Here is a 24,356-nt window from a genome sequence, read left to right as displayed (position 1 = left end):
CCCTTGAGTTAACTACTTGAGGCAGGAGAAGTCAGTTTGAGGACTGGAGAAAAAGCCTATTTTAGTGGAAACAATGACGCTGCAAAACAAGGCAAACATATCTTAGAAGCAATTGTGTGAAGGGAAAGAAAACTAGTGTGATAAAACACTGAACTTACCTCAACAGAGTTAAATAGGGATTCAATTTCACTCACAAACCCTTCAATCTTCATTGACTTTTCTTCCAATGCTAGTAGCAATTCACCTAATTGATCCTGAAATTTTAGAAGTTTCAGTAACTGAGTATGTTATTTTATAAAATTTTTGTACAAAACATATTTTACATGAATACTTTTGTTTTGCCATGAGCTGCCATTGGAATAATTGCTAAATTAAGTTGAAGCGTCTCCCTGGCTACAAAGACAAGCACAGAAATAGCAACAGGAACAGTCACAAAATTGTTTCAAAAAAAAAAAAAAAACCCTCAGTTTAACAATGTGCTACGTGCTTATACAAGTTGTTGAACATTACGAATTTCAAAATAGCTTTGCTGGAAGTTGAGGGTACTCAGAGCCTCATGAGGGTCCTCAAGAGATTGTAGAAACAGGCCCATAAAAAGGAAGAAAATGCAGGTAATTCTCAGGTTAATAGCTTGTGCAGTAAAATCCCCTGCAGCAAACTGAACGTAAGTCATGATTTTTTTTTTACAGAATCCTGAACTGGCAATGCTGACAGGCCAAATCTCCCATCAAAATCACTGGTTGAATTAGAAGTGCAAACAAAAGAAGTCCTAGGAACAACGGGCGCCAGAGATAACACAGAAATCTTTCTTAGGCAGTAGTCCTTCTTGACCTTTCATGAAAGCAAGCTGGCCATCTGCTCAGAGGCCATTTATAATTTATAAGAATACTTAGTTTTAATTAGCTGGCATAAATATAAAAGGAACGTTAACTTGCTTTGGTAACACCTTCCTATCATGGCAAACTTCTACAGCTAGATCTGGTTGGAAACTACCATACAAGTTTCCATTAATTATAAATGTCATATTGGACTGTAAAATTGAAGGCTGCGTTTATAAATATTTAGCGCTGAGATTCAGAGGCGAACTTCTGTTTGTCAAGATCACCTACATAATCTGACAGATGCCATCCATAGCTCATTTCTCTTATGGCGAAGCTATGCTCCTACAGTTAAAAATCAGGTGACAAGCATTTTGCTACCTTAGAGTTTTCTCAGAAATTTCTCAGAAAAGGTAACAAGAAACATACAAATGCCATCTGAGAGTAACAGGAGCCTTGAGTGCTAGAAATCATGTGAAGCCAAGCCTGTGTTGTGACCAGATTTCATTACTGGCTTCATGTCCAAGTTCCACAGCCAGGGAATGATATCACAGGACGTTTATTTGTCGTTTAACTCAGCTCGCTGCAATGCGGTTACATTTGAGAGATGGCTGGGGGCTGTGACTTTATTACTCATTTACTGTTGGCTAATTATCACTTCTGAGTGAAACATGAATGGCCATATACAAAACCTGATAACATTGTCATACCTCTGCACACCATGGAGATATTTTGTTAGTACTGATATTTGAAACTGGTACATTAACCTTTCCTAATTGCAATGTTTGTTTCTTACCTATGAGTTAACATAAAAATAACTGGAAAATCAGTGACATAAGCCCTTCTAGAATTTTAATGAAATTATAAGATCTCCATTATTGGTAATTGTGCATGTGCCAGAAAAGAGCTCACCTTTCAGACACTGGGGTGAGATTAAATAGCTGATAATCAAGGAAGGAACATCTGTTCTTGGACATGAACAAATCTGATGCGGCAAAAGTGAGACGTCACAAACATGCCATTTTTACAGGCAGAACAGCAATTTAATGAAGAATGAACTTCTACAGAAATGAAAGCATTTTCACCAGTATTGCTACTGAAGACATGCTCCGCTGAAGTGGATGGCATTTATATCTCTCTTTTAGAACGGTACAGTTTAGAAAGAGCGGGAAGAAGTAGGATTGCTCTTACCCACACTACACCTAAAACGCTATCAGGGGAAGCTGAACATGAACTGAACGGAAAATGAGGACAGAGTTATAACAGAACTGTGTAAACTGTAAATACTCTAACATCTCCAAGTAACTGGGACAGGAAACACTTTATGGTGACGCTGGTACCAGCATATGGAGGTTTCTGTACTTTGTCAGGTGAAATGAGCTGCTCTTACTAAAATTCTCTCTTTTCATACAAACTAACATCACTCCTCCCATTTCTGCCTCTATGCATACAAACTAGACAAACTTACACAAACCAGAAGGCTAAAAAAATGGCAAGTCCAGTAAAAACCACATATAAACAAGGTCATTCAAACTTCTGAATAAATAAAAACATCAGCTTAGAAAGCTTATGGCTCTAGATAATACCTCGATGATAAAAAATTATCCCTTCTAGACCTCTCTCAGGTTTTTGGGGAAAGCTTTCATTTTATTTCAAATGACTATGACTTAGCTTCTACACTACTCTCCGAAGGCCGCTTCACAGAGGAAGCCTAGAGAAATTAGCCTCAGTACCTCCTCTCCCCCACACAAATTAATTCTTACCTTCATCTTGGTTACAGCAGCATCCAGTGTTGTGACTTCATGGTCCTTATGCTCCCCAAAAAGCTTATCAATAGCAGATATCGGGCACTTGCAGTGGTAACAATATGTATCTACTTGCGCTTTCTTCAGTTCTCTTTGTGGACTCTCAACCTGAGGTATCTTTGTTGATGATTTTTCAGGATACATCACAACAAAACCTGAATCTTCAAGTTCAACAGGTGTTCTTTGCTCTGGCTCATCTACAAATTCGTAACTGTCACCAATATGCTCAAGAGAGTCCTTATCTTCAAATAGTAGCTCCTCATGTGTCAGTTCAGAGGACATTTCATCTTGTAGAAGTTCTTCTTGCGTAATCACATCGTAGTCCATTGCCTCAGCAAGATCTTCACAAATATCACGGCGCTGCTCCTCTCTCTGCAAGTCTGGCTTCTCTGTTGGCTGAATGGTTGGGACACTTGAAAGATTTGCCTGGGCATATTGATCATCTTCACTGTCTTCAACCGGTGTCCTGATATATGGGATATATTTTTCCATTTGATGAACTGCCACTATTTCATGTCGTTCCTCCTGCTCATTGGCTGCTTCTTGATGTGCAGCTCCCTGATAATCCATTCTTTGCCTATGCTCCTGGTGACTTGTTTGCTCTGGTAATTCTTCAGTTGTTTCTACAGGTATGTTTTCTTCTTCTCTTTGTTCACTGGTAGCACTTCTTGCACCTGGAAGATTTACTTTGCTTCCAAAAGGAATGGCATGCGTTGGTTTACAAATTGTTGCTTTAATGTTACTGTCGACCCGGACTTTCTCTCTCTCCACAACTCCCCTTTCTGGCAGAACCTCAGTTCTGACACCTGACACATCACTAAACCACTGCTTGTGTTTGTCCCCTGAGCTCTGAATTGAAAAAGCTCCACTAACAGGCTGATCCTCTTGTATCTGATCCTTTTGAGGATGGCCTATGGCCTTACCAGGAATTTCATCTTTAAGAATGTATTTTTCAAAATATATTCCAGTTCCATCATCTGTGTCTGAATTTCTACTAGGAAATGATGCGTTAGAATTACCACTTTCCTCATCAGAAGGAGTCTCCTCCTTTGTCTTTTCTCCCACTGCTTCTGCATAGAGGTCCTTGTATAAAAATGCCAGAGCAGGTGGCTCCTCTAGAAGCTCTGGATTAATTGCAGCAACAGTGGTAGGAAACAGTAGAGATCGCTCTAACACTCCTTCTTCTGAATCAAACAGTGGGGTCCCTGGTGACTTCCGTTCATCTTCTGCAGTCATAACTTTTTTACTGCTCACGTCAACTGATTTTTGTAGCAGTAAAGGTTTTGAAACACTTGCATAGGATTCCATGCTTTCTCCTTTGACGGTACCATAAAAGACTTCATCCAGATCCTCAAGTAAGGAAAATTCCTCTTCCAAAGTATTTACCTCAGAGCTTTCTTTAAGAGATATGGCTTCTTCCACAGGTTCCTTAGGATTTTCTGTCACAGAAACCAATGTACTTGGTCTTTCAAAAGTTGGCTTAATCAGGGATTTGTCATCAATCAAAGTATATTTTTCAAAATAATCCATATCAGCCATGCCATTATTAGTGTCCAACACTGTGTCATTATTATTTTTTGGCAACACGGACTTTTCTGTTTCTCCAGTTTCCTCAGCATCATCATCTTTGACCAATTCTTTTAGTTCATGATTTTTACTTACAGGCTGTTCCAGCACTGAGCTTTCTGAAGTTTCAATGGTTGTTCCAGAAGCTAAGGCTGTATGGCCATCATCTGCTAATTTTCTCTTAAATGAAGGATTTGTTTCCAAGTATTCTAGTTTATCTGGCATGTGCTTACTTTCTTCTTGATCAACAGAAGAAATATGTGTAGGAGCATGAATATTCAGGATTTCATAACCTTCTGAAATTATATTAAATAGGTCTTTTTGTTCAGTAGGTTCTGGAGCATGTTGACTATCTTCTACAGCTCTCATATGCTCTGTTTCTTCCTCTTTTCTCAGGTGATGTTCAGACACTTTATATACTTTGTCTACATCTGGATGCTGCACTGCTTCCATTTTTGTAGGGTTTCCAGTGCTAGTTTCATTCTTTGGAACTTTTTCTGGACCTGGATTATCTCTTCCCAGAGACTGTAAATCATGCCTTTGAATTCTGTGACTAGTTTCTGAGGACAATCTCTGAGAAATTTCACTTGACACTACCTCAGAAACTCTAGATGTACCTGGTTTATTCTTCATAGTACCATGAACTGTAAGTTCCTTGCAGCTTCCAGGTGGGAATTGTTTTGATCCAAAATCAGATGCATTATTTGGAGAAAGCTGAATTCCTTGCTTGTCTGCTTCTGTAGTTGTTATTGGACTAATTGAGCGAGCTTTCACCTCTTCTGCCAGCCAGCTAGCTAGTCCAAAAGAAGATGGAATATCTGGATTCTGCTTTTCATCAGAAGAAATGCAGCAAATGGATTTCGATTCTGCTGAAGAAAGGCTGCTCCCTTCACCAGAATAACGCTGAGTTGTGTGTGTCACAGTTTCATAAATAAGATCTGATGAAACAGCTCCCAATTGCTCTGAGGATGTGTATTTTTGCTCTGTAAAATAAGGTTGCATTTCATGTCTATCCTTTTCTTCATTATAACTGCCTGAAACAACGTCTGGCTGCTTTCCAAGCATGCCTACTATGTCTGATAAAGATGATGGAATATTTTGTTTCTTCTCATCATCAGTGCAAGCCAGTGATACCGACTTTTCAGGCAACGTAGGAAAAGGTACAAATGAATCTGACGACACTGCTTTTTGGTCTGCTACAGCAGCCACCTTCGACTCTGCAGTCACCAACCTTGTCACTTGCTGCACATCGGGTTGCATTTCTTGCTCATCCTGCTCAGCAGTGAATGTGGGGGGAATTCTTAGCTGCTCGGATGACAAATATTCTGTGTCCAATGAATGATCTAGAGATCTTTGCTTGCCTTGGTCCGTTGTGCGCATAAGAGACATACTCTCTGACTGTGCAGTCTTTGATCTTGTTGTTTTAGATGAATATAGCTGAATTTGTTGCAGTTCTCTTTCATCATGTTGTGTAATTATATGTTTACACTCTGATTGCACTGTTTGCGGAATAAATGGCTGCATGCTTTGCTTTTCTTCTTCAGCAAGGGAGCATGTAGGAACCAAATATTCAGAGGCGGGTTTTGAATAAGGTGGAATTTCTTGCTGATATATTTCATCAACTGAATAAAATGGAACTGAGGGTTCAGACTCCAGTTTTGAAGGTACAGTTAAATAATCTTGACTTTCTAGGGCTTCTGCTTTATCTGTAGAATATGACGGATTTAATTGTTCAGATTCTAACTGCGTGGTTGTGTGAAAGTAGTGTGGAGTTTGCTCTCTCCCTGTTTCAGGTAAAATTGCATGTTCAGTCTCTGACTGTGCAGCCACAGGTGAATGTAGATCAATTTTTGTATTCTTTTCAAAAAAGAAACCTGACTCAGGTTGTACCATTTCTGACTGCTGTGTTTTACAGTAGGTATAAGATAAATCTGAGCGCTCAGGGGACAGACCGGCAGTTACAGGTGAAGACTTCTGACTTCCTCCCATTTTTGTTTCGGAAACAGAATGTGAAACACCTAAAGGTAGAGACACTGATTGTTCAGGAAGGGATGAATAAAGTTGAATCTTTGGACTCTCTGCTTCCTCAGCAGAAAAGGATAAATCTTGTTCAGTTTCCAACTGAGTAGTTAGAGATGAAGTGGTCTCAGAGTCTCGCTTCTCTGAATGTCCTGCTCTCGGTGGGGCAGTTTCACACTGTTCTGCTTTGTCAGCAGAACTTGATAAATCTGATCGTTCCAGCCTCGGTTGCGCAGTTTCCTGCTTCTCAGTTCTGCTGAAGGCATATGATACAGAAGGAGTTTCTGGTTGCTCTGTTTCGCTAACAGAGTACTGCAAATTAACACATTCGCATTCTCCTGCAAAGAATGACATCTCTGTATGCTCCAACTCCAGCTGAGCAGTCTGTGGCTGCTCTGTTTCACCACAGGAATACAATAACTCTGGTTGTTTCTTTCCATGAGTCTCTGCTTTGTCAAGAGAATAAGACAAATCTGGGCATTTTGATATCAGTCGTTCAGTCTGCAATTGCTCTGCTTTCCCAATGGAATATGAAACATCAGAATGCATGAACACTGTTTGTGCAGTTTCCTGCTGTTCTGCTTTGCCAAGGGGACGTGATAGAACTGGTTGCTGCAAGTCCACCTGCGACGCCTGTTTCTGCTTTTCTTCACCAAGGGAATGCAAAAAACCAGGCCGGGCCATTTTCTTTTCCTCTAGGTTGCCAAAAGCCTCTGAAAACTCTGGCTGTTCCAGTACTACTTGGGCAGGTTGTGAATGCTCTGATTCACTAGCTGGATATGATAAATCAATTTCTTCCACCTCTGGTTGTACGATTTCACGGTGCTGTAATCTGCCAATAGAATATGACAAATCTTGACGGTTTGATTTCTGATGGGCAGCTTCCTGTTCTACTTCACTAACAGAATAAGATAGCTGTGGATGTCCCAACTCTGGTAATACCCTTTCTTGTTCTGTTTTGTCAGAAGAATACAATGAACCTGTTCGTTCCAATTCCCCTTGCACAGTTTGTATTTCATCTGTCTTAGCAAGAGCATAGGATAAATCTGGTTGTCCTAATTCCAGTTGTGCAGTTTCTTGTGGCTGTGCTTTGCTAATGGAATAGGATAAATCAGGAAGTTCCCACTCTGCATGTGCCATTCCTTGTTGCTCTGTTTCTTCAATGGGATGTGGTGTTACAAGCTGTTCTGATTTCAGCTGTGGAGTCTGCGGCTGCTCTCTTTTGCCAACGGAATATAGCAAACCAGTATGTTCAAACTCTGACTGTGCTACTCCTTGCTGTTTTGTTTTCCTAGTGAAATGTTGCAAGTCCAGATGTTCTGCTTCCACTTGAGCAGTTTGTAGTTGCTCTGTTTTGCCAAGGCAAGGTGATAAATCTGGTTGTTCTAACTCCAGTTGTGTAGTTTCTTCTTGCTGTGTTTTATCAGTGGAATATGATAAATCAGGATGCTCCAACACCTGTTTTGCCATTTCTTGTTGCTCTTTTCTGCCGGAGGCATAGAAGAATTCCTGGAATTCCACTTCCATTTGGGCACTTCTTGGCTGCTCTGCTTTGTCATGCTCTGGCTGTAATTTGTAATCTACCCTCTCTTGTTTGAACTCCAGTTGTGCAGTTTGCTTTTCTTTACTAATAGTAGAGGACAAATCAGGATGCTCTACTTTGCCTAAGGAATTTGAGACATCTGGATATTCAGACTCCAGTGGGGCAGCCTGTGATCTCTTTGTTTTGACAAAAGAACGCAACAAATCATATTCTTTCAACTCTGATTGTGCCATTTCATGAGGTCCTGCTGTGTCAGCAGAAAATGACAAGTCTGCGTATTCAGATTTTACTTGTGAAGTTTGCAATCCTTCTGTTTCCCCAACAAAGTGCTGCAGCTCAGGGTGTTCTGTCTGCATTCTTGCACTTTCCCTTTGCTTTTCTATGCCACGAGATGATGAAAAATCATCTGGCTGTTCCAGTTCTGGTTGAACTTTTTCCTGTTGCTCTACTGTGCCAATGAAATATGATAAGTCTGGATACTCCAAATCCAGCTGAGCAATTTGTGGTTGCTGTGTTCCACCAACCGGCCATGATAAATCCATTTGTTCTGCCTCTGTTTGTATGATTTCATGGTGTTCTAATCTGCCAACAGCATATGATAAATCCGAACGGTTTGATTTCTCATGTGCAGTTTCTTGTTCTGCTTCACAAACAGAATAAGATACCTGTTGATGTTCCAGTTCTGTCTGGGCTTTCTCTCGTTGTCCAGCTTTGTTGAAAGAATGCACAAAGCCTAACTGCTCCAGTTCCTCTTGAACAGTCTGCGGTTGCTCTGTTTTGCCAGGCAAAGATGATAGATCTGGTTTTCCTAACCCCAGTTGTGCAGTTTCTTGTGGCTGTGTTTTATCAATGGAATATGACAAATCAGGAAGTTCCAACTCCAGTTTTGACATTCCTTTTTGCTCTGCTTTTTCACTATGAGATGAAACATCTGGACCTCCTAGTTCTGCAGCTTGTGGATGCTCTGCTCTACTGACAGAATATCTTGCATCAGGACGTCCCAAGGCTGCGTGTGCCATCCCTGGCTGTCCTGCTTTGTCAGTGGAGGATGACAAGTCTGTGTGGTCCAGCTCCGGTTGTGCAAGTGGGTGTCGTTCTATTTTGTCATGGGCATATGATGCATCTGGTTGTGCCACCCTCAGCTGTGCGTTCTCCTGCGCTTTGTCAGTATAATATGCTAGATGTGGGTGTTTGGGTTTCAGCTGTGCAGTTTGCAGTTCTCCTGTTTCAAAAGTAGAATAAGACAAATCAGGATGTCCTAGCTCTGGTTGTGCTATGCCCTCTTGTTCTACTATACCCACAGAATGTGCCAAAACAGGATGTTCTGTTCCTGATTGTACTATTTTCTGTTCTCTTTTTCCAAAGGAGTAAGTTAAACCTGTTTGCTGTAATTCTAGTTGTACTCCTTGTTGCACCTCTGTTTTGTCAAGAGGATACATCACATCGTGTTCCATTTCTCGCCGGGCCATTTCGTAGTCTGGCTTGTCAATGGGAAGTGATAAATGGGTTTGTTCCAAGTCCTGTTGGGCATGTTTTAATTGCTCTGTTTTACCAGCAGAATACGAAAACTTTGCTTGCTCTAACTGCTGTTTTGTGGTTTCCTGCTGCTTTCCTTTATCAATAGAAAATTTGCTATGTTTCTGATCCAATGGTATTATTTCTTGTTGGTTTGTTTCATCAGTGGAATGTGACAAATCAGGGTGTTTCATTTCCCATGCTGCAATTTCTGGCTCCTCTGCTTTGCCAATGGAATATGCCAAATCCAGTTGTTTTGATTCTATTTTTGCAGTTGCTGGTGGAGCGCTTTTTCTGGTCACTTCAGGCAAGTCCTCATGTTTTGACTCAGACTCCAGAGTTGCTTCTTCTTTGGCACCATCCAAGAAACATGATAAATCTGGATATTTGGAATCCAACTGTGAAGTTTCTTGCTGGTCTTTTTGACCAACAGAACATGACAAATTTGGATATTCAGATTCCACTTGTTTAGTTTCAACTTGTGCTGCCTCACTCAGGGTTTCTAATGGACATATGTATTCTGATTCTTGTTGTGCTTTTCCTATGGAATATGACAGCTCTGGATGTCCTCGCTGTACAGTATCTCCTGGTTTTGTTTCTCCAATGTCACATGAAAAATCTGGATGTTCCATTGCCAATGGTGCAGTTTCTTGTTGCTTGAAACTAAATGGTAAAGTTGGATGTTTCAACGTCTCTTGTTGTTGTTCTTTGTCAAAGGAATGTGACAAATCTGGATTTTCTGACCTCATTTCTATTTCCTGTGGTGCTGCTTTTTCTGTGGAAGATGGCAATACTGTTTGCTCCAGCTCTGGAGGTATTATTTCTTGTTGCTCCATTTTGCCAGCAGAGCGTGAAAAATCTGCTTGCTTTGATTTCTGTTCTATAATTTCCTGCTGCATTTCTGTACTTGTGGAAAACACCCATTCTGGATATGCTGGCTCCATTTCCATTTCTTCTCCTTGCACGTGTTCCCCACTAGAATATGACGAAGGCAGATGTGCTAACTCTGGTTGAGCCATTTCTTGCTGTCCTTCTTTGTCAAAGTAACATGAGTGGTCTGACTGGGCCAAATCCATTTGGTCCATTTCCTGTGGCTCTGCTTTCCCACAGGTTTCTGACAAATCTGAATGCTCCAGTTCCATTTCTGTAGCTTTCTGCTGGGATGTTTGCTGTTGTTCCAGTTCTCGTCGTACTACTTCTTGTTGTTCCATTTTGCCAAAGGAGCACAAGGCATCTGGCTGTGCCAAATCCAATGGCATACTTTCTCGTTGCTGACTGCCAGAAGGGGAGTAGGAGGGAAGCGAATGCTTCTGCCCTAATGATGCCGCTTCCCAGGGCTTTGCTTTGTCAGTCAGACATGAGGAGTCTGAAGATCCTGACTCCGTTCCTTCTTGCATTGCTTCTACAGTAGTAAATGAGAAATGAAGATTTTCCGAAGCTAGCGGTACATTTTCATGTTGCTCTGCTTCACTAATGAAGCGTGACAGTTCACGACCTTCTAAATCTTTTTGTACAGCTTCTTGTGTCACTTCTCCACAGGAATACGGTGAATCTGCTTGTTCTAACTTTGGTTGTAAACTTTCCTGTTGTTCTGTTTTGCCTGTGGAATATGATGTAGCTGCTTGTTCTAAGTTCAGCTGTGAAGTTTTACATTGCCTTTCTTTCACAGGAGAATATGACAAAACTGCATGCTCTGACTGCAGTTGAGTAGCTCCTCCTTCCATTGCCTTGTCAAGGGAATACAGCTTACCTCTGTGCTGTGAATCCTGCTGTACAGACTGCGGGTGTTCTACTTTGACACCAAAATACGACAAATGAGACTTGTCCAAATCTACTTGTGCCATTTGTTGTGGCTTTATTTTATTTGCAGGACATGGAAAATCTGAATGTTCTGATCCAAGGTACTCAGTTTGCTGTGTCCCAGCTCTCCCAATGGAATCAGATACATCAGATACATACACCAATTCAAGTTCTGCAGTGTTTTCTTTATCTGCTTCTTCCACTGAACATGATAAATCTGAAGGATCCAACACGAGCTGTGCTATTTCTTGTTGCTCCGCTTCTCTGGGAGAATAAGAGAACTTTGGAGGCTCCAATTCAAAAGGAACAGATTTCTGTTTCCCTGTTTCTTCTCTGGAGAAACAAAAATCCATATGCTTGGTTTCCACCTGTGTACTGCCTGATTCCACCATTTCTTCCCTGGAACATGAGAAAGCTGGATGCTCCTTCTCAGGCTGTGCGCTGTTTGATTCCACCATTTCTTCTCTGGAATAAGAGAAAGCTGGATGCTCCTCCTCCAGCTGTGCACTGTTTGACTCCTCTGTTTCTTCCCTGGAATTTGAGAAATCTGGATGCTCAGTGTCCAGCTGTGCCTCCCCTGATTCCACCATTTCTTCCCTGGAATGCGAGTAGTCTGCAGGCTCCATCCCCAGTGGTTCACTCTGCAATTCCTCTGTTTCCTCCCTGGAAAAGGAAGAGTCTGGATGCTCAGTCCCCAGTTGTACGCTTTCTAATTCCTTTCTTTCTTCTCTGGAATATGAAGAACCTAGACGCTCCACCCCTGGCAGTGCACCCTCCGATTCCACCATTCCTTCTCTGGAACAGGACAAAGTGGGATGTTCCTTTGCCAGCTGTGCACTCTGCGATGCCTCTGATTCCTCCCTGGAATGAGAGAAATCTGGATGCTCTGTGTCCAGCTGCGCACCCTCTGATGCCACCATTTCTTCCCTGGAATGAGAGAAATCTGGATGCTTTGTGTCCAGCTGTGCACTCTGCAATTCATCTGTTTCTTCCCCGGAAAAGAAAAAGCCCGGATGCTCAGTCCCCAGTTGTTCTCTCTCCAATTCCTCTATTTCTTCTCTGGAATGAGAGAAATCTGGATGCTCCTTCTCCAGCTGTGCCTCCCCTGATTCCACCATTTCTTCCCTTGCATATGAGAAATCTGGATGCTCTTTCCCCAGTGATGCACCCTGCAATTCCTCTGTTTCTTCCCTGGGAAAGAAAAAGTCTTGATGCTCTGGCTCCAGCTGTGCACTGTTTGATTCCACCATTTCTTCTCTGGAATAAGAGAAAGCTGGATGCTCCTCCTCCAGCTGTGCACACTGTGATTCTTCCATTTCTTTTCCTATATATGAGAATTCTGGATGCTCAGTGTCCAGCTGTGCCTCCCCTGATTCCACCATTTCTTCCCTGGAATGAGAGAAATCTGGATGCTTTGTGTCTAGCGGTGCACTCTGCAATTCATCTGTTTCTTCCCTGGAAAAGAAAAAGCCCAGATGCTCAGTCCCCAGTTGTACACTCTCCAATTCTTCTATTTCTCCCCTGAAATGAGAGAAATCTGAATGCTCCTTCTCCAGCTGTGCCTCCCCTGATTCCACCATTTCTTCCCTTGCATATGAAAAATCTGGATGCTCCATGTGCAGCTGTGCACTCTCTGATGCCACCATTTCTTCCCTGGAATGCAAGAAATCTGGATGCTCTTTCCCCAGTGGTGCACTCTGCAATTCCTCTGTTTTCTCCCTGGAAAAGGAAGAGTCTGGATGCTCAGTCCCCAATTGTACGCTTTCTAATTCCTTTCTTTCTTCTCTGGAATATGAAGAACCTAGATGCTCCACCCCTGGCAGTGCACCCTCCGATTCCACCATTCCTTCTCTGGAACAGGACAAAGTGGGATGTTCCTTTGCCAGCTGTGCACTCTGCGATGCCTCTGATTCCTCCCTGGAATGAGAGAAATCTGGATGCTCTGTGTCCAGCTGCGCACCCTCTGATGCCACCATTTCTTCCCTGGAATGAGAGAAATCTGGATGCTCTGTGTCCAGCTGTGCACTCTGCAATTCATCTTTTTTTTCCTTGAAATGAGAGAAATCTGGATGCTCTCTGTCCAGCTGTGCACCCTCTGATGCCACCATTTCTCCCCTGGAATGAGAGAAATCTGGATACTCCGTCTCTAGCTGTGCACTCTCTGATACCATCATTTCTTCCCTGGAATGCGAGAAATCTGGATGCTCCGTCTCTAGCTGTGCACTCGCCAAGTCTTCTGTTTTCTCCCTGGAATATGAGAAATCTGGATGCTCCGTCTCTAGCTGTGCACTCGCCAAGTCTTCTGTTTTCTCTCTGGAATATGAGAAATCTGGATGCTCCGTCTCTAGCTGTGCACTCTCCAAGTCTTCTGTTTTCTCCCTGGAATATGAGAAATCTGGATGCTCCGTCTCTAGCTGTGCACTCTCCAAGTCTTCTGTTTTCTCCCTGGAATATGAGAAATCTGGATGCTCCGTCTCTAGCTGTGCACTCTCCAAGTCTTCTGTTTTCTCTCTGGAATATGAGAAATCTGGATGCTCCGTCTCTAGCTGTGCACTCTCCAAGTCTTCTGTTTTCTCTCTGGAATATGAGAAATCTGGATGCTCCGTCTCTAGCTGTGCACTCTCCAAGTCTTCTGTTTTCTCTCTGGAACATGAGAAATCTGGATGCTCCGTCTCTAGCTGTGCACTCTCCAAGTCTTCTGTTTTCTCCCTGGAATATGAGAAATCTGGATGCTCCATCTCTGGCTGTGCACTCTGCAATTCCTCTGTTTCTTCTCTGGAAAAAGAGAAGTCTGGATACTCTGTCTCCATCTGCATTCTCTCTGATTCCTCAGTTACTTCACTGGTATGTACGAAATCTGCGTGTTCCATTTCCAGTTGTGTACTCTCTGTTTGCTTGTTTTTTTCAATGGAAATAATGGAGTGATCCAAATCTACTGCTGTATTTACAGGTGAAAATTTCTGAGTTTCCTGTGTTTCTCTACGAACTGGATATGAAATGCCAAAATATTTAGACTCTATTTTTTCAGGAATATGTGAATATAGTTCAGTTCCTTGCTCCTCTGCTTCCTGAATGGAGGGGGAAAAGTCTTGTTGTTCAGACTCCAGCTGAGTAGTTACAGAATGGGTTTGAATACTCCGCTTCTCTAAATGAATATTTTGGGGCTCTGGTTCTGGGGTCTTCTGTTTCTCTCTTTTTTTAACAGAATAGAGTAAAGCTGAAAGCTCAGTTTCTGACTGAGCAGTTGCTGATGAGTAATGCTCAGCTTCTTGCTTCTCTGCTTCATCTAAAGAATGTGATAAAAACACATGTTCAGGCTCTGACTGTGCAGTTTTAGACGAATGAGGAATGACAGCCTCCTGCCTTGTTTCTGATAGAGTGAAATATTTGGATTTAGCTGATGGAGCACTAGGTAAGTAAGACTGAATTGCTGACTTCTGTACTTCTTTCTCAGGATGTTCTGACACAGATGCTGTAGACATAGGAAAACCGGTTTGGGGAGCTTCTGTCTCTAATTCATTAGTAGAATCTGCTGGAACAGACGGCGGTGCTCGATTGGGCTGAATTTCCTGCTCCTTCAGTTCATCCAGAAGACGTGGTGCAGTCCACAGTGATTGGTCTGGTTTCTTGTTTGTAGTCTCAGCTGAAAGAAGCGGTGCTTGTTTCTCTGGTTTATCACCAGAATCCAGTGGAATGGATGTTGACTGCTGTGTTATTGCTGTTTTGGCCACCGTTGAGTATGCACAACTTCGCTGCTTCGTTGCTTCTTCAGGAAGGCAGGACTCCAGTGACTGTCCTGATACCTGACTTGTAGTCTCAAATAGAGCTTGTCTTTCTTTTCTTTCTTCATGTTGAAGAGTTGTTTCTGCACCAGAGTTTGAAAATGTGCTAGGTTTATCTTTCATCTGAACAGATTTAATATTTTGAGATGAAACATCATCTCTATTAAGAAGCCGTTTTTCAAGAGGCACTGTCGGTGACGAATAGCTTTGATTTGATTGTGATGTGAGTTGCCGTCTTTGCTCTCTTCTTCTCTCTGATGGTGTTTCAAGATTTCTACTTCTTGCTTTCTGGAAAGGTTTTGGATGTGTTCCTTCAGAAAATGAACTGAACTTCTGCAATCTTTTTTTTACTGATGCTTCAAGAAAGTGTTCAGACTCTCCTGAAATTGAACTAGACCTCCGGATTCCAGTTTTTTCTAGCAGGTCAGGGAAGGGCCCAGTTACTCCAAAAATTGAATTGAACAGCTGGATTCTAGCTTTTACTGGTCCTCCAAGGATTGGCCCTACTTTTCTCAGTTTGCTTTCTCTAAAAATTGATCTTATTGGAGCACGTTTTACAGGTTCTTCTGCAATGTTTTCCAGGTCTTCCTTATCTTCTAACATTTCCTCATCTGTATCCTGTGTTTCCAGTTGTTCAACATTTAACACTGAGCCCTGCACATCTGCCAGAACAGTTCTTGGTTCTTGCTTCTGCATTCCAGAAAAGTCACGTTTTTTATTGCCCTGGCCTCCCTTGAGATTTGTAGGCATCACCGCCCTATTTGAAGGTTTACGCTTCCTTTTCCGAATAATCTTACCTTCATTCATAATAAAGATAACTTTTCCTGGAGGAGAACCTACTGGTGAACTTTCCATACTATAAAGATCAGAAGTTGTACTAGTTTCTGAGGCCCAGGGAGTAGAACATCTGCTTGAGCTGGTTTCCCAGGTTATTCCACTATCTTCACTTTGAACTGTTACCATAGAAAAGGAAGGGTTAGTCATGATGTACTGCAGCTTGGGTTTCACATCTTCATTCTGGATAAGATCCTTTAAACTAAAAAAAAGAAGAAGTCATAAAATCAAATAAATCAAATTATTGCAGTGAAATCCAATGCATTCAAGTGAAAATACTTTTCAAATTTGTAGAATTACTGCATGTGCTTAAATTAAGAAACATAAGCATAAACAAAATTATATTTCATTTGACAAATATACTTTAGATAAATTTTTGTAAGACTTTACGATGCAAGGTTATTTCAATGAAGCAGAGATGTTTAAATGCTCCTGAGATCGCAGGAAAAAGTGTCTTTGATCTGACCTTGTTTTACCACTGTGAGATTGAACTGATTCTGGGGCCCTATTCTCCAGTGCCTGGTTATCTCACAGTATAATTTAAGCCTTGCACTAAACACGTATAAGATACTGTCAGCGTTTTAACTGCGCTCACACTTGCTTTGCCGAAGCGTAAATGATTATACAATGCACAACGCAGTAGAGACTCTATCCGCTACTTTGTTACTTCCTCTGTGTTTGTTTCATCCTCTAAGCTCCCCACATATTTAATGACATAATTTAGAAGACACTCAACAATGAAAATATACTGAGCCCCCCACCACAGTGGAATAACCATGTTTTATGAAGATAACGCTAAACCTTGTAGTACGCAATCAGTACTATCATATGCTGCAATTAAATCTGCTCTCAGTTAAAAAAAAAAAGCTGGAGAAGTGTTTTCTGGGAAGCTTTAGGAAAAAAAAAGTCTCAGAAATAAGAGTGTAAAGAATGGTAAAAGCAATTAAAAGATTTTAAAAATAGTACTATTTAAAAAATGAGTCTTATTATAGTTACAGTACTTATTGCAAAAAAGCATAGAAAAGGTAACCAGTAGCAAGCTCAAGCCCAATATTCCTTAATTAGATAGTTGTTCCTGTACAGAAGTCATGTTAACAGCTGATGGAAAGAAAAGCAGAGTATCTGCGGGCAAAAGCAGAGGCTTCAGCAGCGCGGAGCCAGTGACGACGCAGTGAAGTCTCACTCGTTCTCATGGACGGGTGCAAACCTACGGCCACGCGAGGTCCCACTTCTACTAAACAGATCGAGGGGTTGCTTTCTGTGTGATTAAGACAAAGCACTTCCTTAAGCAAAAGCAAAGCAATGGGGACTCCTGCCCACGGGATCTGAGAAGCCAAACCGGCCTGACAGACCACCACAGGCCAGCACTCAGCTCTGCGAGGGTGCTGCAGGCACCAGTGGGCTGCAGAGATCGGGCAGATCCTGACAGGGTGCTTAGAGCTGCTCTGAAGGGTGCTGAACGCACAGCAGCGGACAAAGACTTTCGATGGAAGAGAACAGGAAACTCTGAGGAGAGCCGCAACCTCTAGCTGCAGCAAACTCATCAAACCGTGAGATTTCTTAAAGAGCAAAAACTGCTCAGCACCTATCAGAAGAAAAAGGTGCTTCTAACGCTGCTAACACGTCTAGCGCTGCTAAGGCTACGTTTCTCTGCCTAGGGGACTTTGCTCGCAGGAGCACAGCACAAAGGGAGCTGCACGGGCCAGGTCAGGCTGAGGTCCCCACAGCCCGTCCCCGACAGCCTGGCCAGGCACGCAAGGACAACGTGTTGTCCACAGTCCAGTGATGGGACCTAAAGCCAACTCTGCTGCTCAGGCTGGCCTGAAGACCACGCCTAGCAGAATGGCCTGGGCTACAGTCTACAATTCAGTGCAAGCCTGACAGTGCAATACCAAATGATGACATCTTAGCCAAAATGACCCCCTACCTCCAAACAAAAGCAAAGCCAAAAAAAACAGTGTGTAGAGGCAATCACCTACCTGAGTGTACTACTCTTTAGCAAGGCTAGCTCCAGAAGGGAAGATAATGCAAAGCAAATAAATCTATATCAACTTTGCTGCTAGTTTTTCCTTTGCCAGTGTCATGGCTTGACATTAGCTTGACTTGTACATAGTAAAAACAAAAATAAAACAAAAAAACACAGCAACAGTAACAACAAAATCCCAATAGCATTAGTACTTAGGAAGCCATCAAGGCTCACCTGAGTCCACTCTAAGAGATGCCCGGTTTTTTTTTGATTCTTCAACACCTAAACAGCCTTCATTTTTTTAACCTATTTTTCGACACTACCTAGTGTGCTTCAAAAAAATTCCATGCAGGACAGAGCAGCGCTCCCACTTCAACTGACCTATTTAACCTTCCTCTATACCCTCTGATAGAAAACAAAAACCATAGCAAGGCTTTTCGCACTTCATTCATATATATATAGTACAAAACATCTCCGTTACTTGTGATACAGGGTTTATATTTGGCCTCTTTGCTTGGGATAACTGAAAATTATCACATGCTTAAAGTTCAGTCCTCCAGAAACAGCTGTGGCCAGAAATACATACTTTGACTTGCTTTTTCTTCAGCTAGCACGCAGAGCTCAGAAATACAGAGCGGAGGGGTTTTTCCCAAGTGTTTCAGCTGGCAGCTGCCCGGCAGAGGTGGCCGCAGTGGTGGCAGTGGCATGGCACGCAGCCAAACGATACGCGTTCCTGCGTAGATACACTACTTTATCCCTCGTCTTTGCGAGGGTGCTGCTTTAACTCAGTTCAGGCACTCCCTGGTCTAGGAGAGAAAACACCCTTTCCCCTCCTCTTTCATACTTTGCTTTGGGGAGGGTATGGTGAACTTTTCCTTGTAAAGATAAGTCACTAGTACTGCCTTTCCCACCTCGTTCCTCCCCACCACACCATCTGCAGCTTCCCATGTCGTGCGGGCAGCCAGCCTGCTCCTCTGCTTGGCCTCCCCTTTCATCCCAAACTAGACTTGGCTCTAAAGCCTCCACGCCTCCAATCTTCCTAGGATTCCTTTGAAAGGACGGCTTCATTAAAATAAACAAACAAACAAAACCAAAAAAAACCACACAGGCCATTTCCAGAGCTCCAGGTTTTTTTCCCATGTTGCCGGTGGGAGCTTATCTGAACGAATAGATACAAGCAGCCCCATATCCACTCCAGGCCAGCCAGCTGCAGGGAAGTACATATGAACTGGCTGCAGAGGCATTTTAACACACGCCCTGCATACAGACATGTCCTGACACTTTCTCACTGAAAAAGAAATCAGTCTGGAAAGGTATAAGAGACATAACTATATATACTTTCAGCTGTCTTGTAATGCAAATCAAATAAATTTTAGAGAGACAGATACTCTAGCGGACAGGTACATCAGTTAGGTATTATCCTTCTACAATTAGACTTCAATCTCATAGTTAAGAGCACAAAAATTAACACCTGTTAACTTCATACTCATGTCTGCTATTTTCCTAAAAATTCAAAATATTTTCACCATTTAGACTATTAATTCTACATGGCACCAGAAACAATAGACATCTGTCAAGATGATAATCTCCCACAGTAACATGCTGCACAAACCCTCTGAACATCAGAGTGGGGTTATTTATGGGGACAAGGACATGATGCCTTATCCCATCCTCATAAGCAGTTCTGACACTGCATGTAAGTCTCACTGTTTGTACGAAAAAACTGCATTAGAAAACACACAACAATTTAAAGAGCACATTGAGTACAATTAATAAAGATGCAAAACCCCTACTTTTCCACTCACTATAGGCAGATCACATAATTGTTGGGCAAATCATAAGTTAGTTCTGTTGCAGTTTTTTTTTTTTTTCCACACTCAGAATACAATTCTGGATTGTGGGAGGTTTCTGGTTTCCTAGAGCAAGGGAATTTCTTGGCTGAAAGCATCCTGCGCAAAGGGAACGGCAGAGGGACGGGAGCACGGCGGTGTGGGTGCCAGCCCGGGGGTTTGGCAGCGACACGGAGGGAGCAGGGTCCCAGGGGGCCTCTGGGAGGCTCCTCTTGACCCTGCCCTGCAAGCGCTTTCTGGCCTTGGGCCAGCCATTTTGTGGCGTAATGCTTTTATAAAATAGGAATGGGAACACAGAGCACGCTTGAAGGCTACCACATCCATCCCAATGGAAACGGAAGGGGCCAGTGAGCAGTTTCCTGCTGAGGGCAGCGTTGCAGAGCCAGGTGCTGTTCAGCTGGGTGGAGAACAGAAACAGCAAAGCGGTGGGCAGCTCGGAGATCTTAAAAATAAACCAATGACATCAGGGTCCAGCACAGACTGTCTTTAGGCAAGTTTACGTATTGGTCACATCTCCTCTAAGATAAATTTTCAAACCACTAAAGAAAATCTCTTCTGCAATAGGAGCTTTAAAACACGTTTATCAACTAATAATTAAGTTACAGAGTGAACAAGTGCATCATCTGGGCATGGCCCTGCTATCCTTACTTAGCCAACGCTTCCTCAGAGGTTTGCATGGACAGCGAGCATCGGAGAAGACCTGAAGCTTCAGTAGCGGAGAAGACCTGAAGCTTCAGTAGCCGTGTACCGACATTTGCATCCACAAAATTTAAGCCTTAAAGAATCCGTTTTCCTTAACTTTAATACGCTGTTTCTGAGCTCTCAGTACTGCTAGCATATCTGTGCCAAAACTCGCAATTCTACATCTCCGTTAGACTAATCAAACTAATCAAAGCCCGATAGTATAGCATAGTTAAATATACTCAGGCACCACGGAGCACAGCTGTTTAAAAGCCTCTCTGGTAAACTCTGACCTATCGCGTTATCAAACCGCGTGAGGGTAGAGAACGAACCGCGCAATTCTTAGTGTTACCGAGAGCTAAAGGGGATGATCGCCGCGACCGAGTCGAAGCGCGGGGCGCAGGGGCTGCCGAGGCTCCCCGGCCGCGGGGCTGCGGGCTAGCCCCCCGGAAAAGCCATCCTCCCAAAACCGGCGGGGGACTAACTGCGACGGTAAGCACACCCTTTAAGGGAGACGTTAAATGTTCCTGCCGGTGCTTTAAATCTGAATTGTAGTATCTGCAGTATATTTAATTGCAGACAGCATTAAAGATAGCCAGCTGACTGACCGCGTTTTAACTGTCTGCAGTGAGTGCCTCCTTTCCACAGGCTTCAGCTGGTTTTCCTGGGTGGGTATCGTTACACACACGTGCAATTAACCTTTTTAAGTTAAGTGATCCATTCTCTCTGCCAGGTTACAGCTGAAAAGCAAAACATCCCTCAGAAGAAAGTCAGCTTTTGCTTCTGGGGGTGTCTGCCCATTTCTCTGGAAAACCAGCTCTTCCTTCTCGCTGCCAGGGCGTCTTCCTAGCGTCCTGGCCTACGCTTCCCGGGTGAATTTCTTCCCACAGCTCTCAGGATGGTTTAGGATATGCAGAGTCCCACCACCGCTTCTCTACCCTCTAACTCTCTTCTAACAAAGATCAGTAAAGCTAGAAACAGCTTCGCGGTGTGATACCTTCAGAGGGGTTGTAAATCAAGGACAGCTCCATAGCACTCAGCTTTTAGGAACGGTATGACCCAAAGGTCTTAAAAATAAATACATAAATGAAAAATTAACATTACTGTTTTCAGCTCTTTCTACAGTACGCATTTAAAACTGATAGGCTTTGCTCAAGATACGGACGAAATCCTGCAACGTGATACACCTCGGTGGACTCTCAGGCCGCACCGTCTCCTCTTGGCGCCGGCCCGGTTGGCGTGGCCAAGGGAGCCTGCCCGCGGGGATCGAATTGCAGGCAGCTCCGCGCGCAGCAGAGCCACATCCTACACGCGCCGAGCCGAGCCGAGCCACTTTCTCTCTCCGCCTTCTCCTTATGGCAGGAATGCAACATGAGGACAACACACAGTTTCTGCGCAAGGCTTGTTAATAATTCAAAACAATGTCATATTCCTCATTCCAGCCCCAAAATCAGCCACACAAATCTGGATCCTTGGCGGAGAGTGCTTAGAACCAATTTTTCCTTTTTTGGGAAAGGAGAGACCGAAGAGGGAGGGACAAGCGGGAAGGAAAAGAAAGGACAGTAGAAGGAACAAATTAAAATGCACCGTTACAATATTTGACCATTTTCTCACTGATGGGCAGCTCTCCAGAGTATTTAAGATCAATATGTGACAAAGAAGCAGCCAGAAAGGGAGGAGCAGAGGGCAATGCCACTGGAGCTGGCATGCCGAAGGCACTTTAAATAGAAAAGCTTTCAGTGAGCTAAGAGTAGGCACTTATTGCATAAAACCTAATTACAGCTGCATTCATCACAAACACCCCCCATTATCACCACCCACATGTTTTAGTGGCTGCGGTCAAAAAGAGGAAAAGGGGAAAGGAAAGGGGGGGGGGGGGAAGGCAAAAAGCCCAAACTAGGCCCAAACGCGAGCGTTTGCCCAGGGCTGTGCTCTGCACCCAAGCTGTCGGCTCCGTCCAAGGCTGCACGCCTCTCCAAGGAGGCTGTACCTGTTAGTCAGCTCCTCTGCTTCCTCAGGATCTACAGCCTCCTCTTCCTCCTCCTCCTCCTCTTCCTCCTCCTCCTCCTCTTCATCCTCTAGGACGGACGAGGTCTCGGACGCCCTGTCGCACTCCGCGCCGCGGTAACCCTCCATGCCGTTTGTAGCTCAGGCCCTCGCCGGTGATTTTTACCCCCGACCCTGTCCTCCCCAGGGTTGCCTGAAGCAACTGTCATGCCCAGCAGTGCTCGCTTCTCCTGACTCAGGGCAGGCTTTAAATAGCAGGCAGCAAAGTTACAGCACTGAGTCGCTGCTGCGACGACCCTGGGTCCTAGCACCAACCGGGTGCCAGTGCACGTGGCAGAGCCCACGGTGGCACAAAACCGGCGCTCCAGAAGCTCTTCGGGGCCACCTGCTCCGCTCACCATCGCTGCTGCTGCCATCGAGCAGCCCCCCACGGAGGCACCTGCAGCAAGGAAGGAGCTGGGACCCCGACAGACCTGCCCCCACCAGGTCTGAGGAGCACAGGCTGCAATGCACACATTTTTCCGGTGCCCCAACAAAAAGGTGGATTTAATATGTTCAAAAGCATGTTGCAGCTCTGAGCCCACCTAGGGATTCAGAAGGCTTCCAGGCTAGGCGGTTTAGAAAGGTCAGATACTAGCAGATGAGCCTAGCACACACATATTTAATAATTAATACAGTGCTGTAAGAGGTATCAGATGCACTGTAATTTTTAACAACATGCAGGGAATGTATTTGAACCCCTAAATTTGCTGAGGCATTAATTCACAGGGCTTTTCAAACTTCCTCTCCTCCTTCTTCCAACAGACTGGAACCAATATTAACTGGAAGCAAAGACAAACAATATCAATATTTAGAGTTTAAGTTTGTCCTTTATTATTCTCCGTTTTCATACAAAATGCAGTGCTTTTCACAGATGAAACAGAAACATTTCCAAAGAAATCTTTTTTTTTTTTTTTTTAAAATAACGGAGAGAGACACAGACTCAGATTATAAATAAAGAACTTCCAAACTTGGTCAGGTATCAGATACTGTATATACCCAGCATAAATCTATTCCCATTTTTCCTTTTTTGATTCCTCAAATAAATGGCTGGTTGTAAATCAATCAGCAAACTCATCCTAGGGTTGTAAGAACAGAAATACACAAGCAGGTATTTCCAAGTACAAGCTTTCCCTGCGATGCAAAATTCAAAGTCTACTGACAAATTGTAAAATATTTCCTAAACAGCATGTACAGGAAAAAAAAAAAATTCTGCTAACTGACCCACAGAGGCCTATGGTACACAATTTACAAGGCATACTCTACACCAAAACATGATTTCTTAAACAAGTGTCCTAGAAATGGATACTAAAATTAAACTCCAGATTTTATTATGAGCACAGTGACAGAGAACACAGCACAATGAATATTTTGCTTTTAAGGCATTCCTTATATATGGAAGACAACAGTATTGCAGTCTTGCAGAAATGCTTATAGAGGAAGAATATGTACATTACACAAGTTTTGATTCAATCTTCAACACAGCAAGAGGAAGGTGACAATCCTTTTACCAGGACCCATTCAAATTATTTTCAGAGCTAGTGTTCCCCCTTCCGTATTTCTCACAACTTAATTTTATCCGTAAGTAGACCAAAATAGCATACTCTTTCATGCTCCTCTTACAAGCATCATAGTCTTTGCATAATAAATATAAGAATGAGAGATGCACATCAATACATACAGGAATTAACAGAGCAAAAGAATTCCTAGTGAAAAAAAAAAAAAAACTACAAAACATACATGAGGTCCCCAAAGCAAGAAGAAGAGCCCATTGGATCAAGACTGACATTCTTTGATAGACTTACATTTAACCCCAAATATAGCATGAATTGGGTCCAAAAATCTAAGCTCAAGCGAAGCATTGCTTCCAAACAGACATTCAGGATGCTCTTCGCAATGGCTATTTTAGGTTAACTACAATTCCTCTTGCATCCATTTACTACGGCTGCTGGATAAACGTTTCCCTCTATTTCTCCTAAATCACCATGTCACCCTTCAGTTTGATTCACAAAACCATTATACATTGAATTATTTGTAAAGGATTTCTTAAAAACAGCCTCTCATAACATGAAAACACCTTAAGATAAACAGATTACATTATATATGCTTTATTTGATGCTATTTTTTCCCC

General features: G+C 43.0%; 1 protein-coding gene across 1 annotated transcript in view; it reads right to left on the bottom strand.

Moving 5' to 3' along the window:
* LOC138064193 (cardiomyopathy-associated protein 5-like) overlaps nt 1-22,315 on the bottom strand; it is a 48,299-nt gene extending 25,984 nt beyond the window's left edge. Inside the window, exons 1-3 of the mRNA XM_068925793.1 lie at nt 22,170-22,315; nt 2,582-15,884; nt 159-254 (exon numbers count right to left, since the gene is read on the bottom strand). Coding sequence (XP_068781894.1) covers nt 159-254; nt 2,582-15,884; nt 22,170-22,315 — 13,545 coding nt within the window. The remainder of the gene's footprint in view (nt 1-158; nt 255-2,581; nt 15,885-22,169) is intronic.
* Between the last annotated feature and the right edge of the window lie 2,041 nt (nt 22,316-24,356).

This window comes from Struthio camelus, chromosome W (genome assembly GCF_040807025.1).
Source record: "Struthio camelus isolate bStrCam1 chromosome W, bStrCam1.hap1, whole genome shotgun sequence".
Taxonomy (NCBI): Eukaryota; Metazoa; Chordata; class Aves; order Struthioniformes; family Struthionidae; genus Struthio; species Struthio camelus.
Note: the sequence above shows the minus strand (reverse complement) of the source record. Positions and strands in the feature narration are given on the sequence as shown.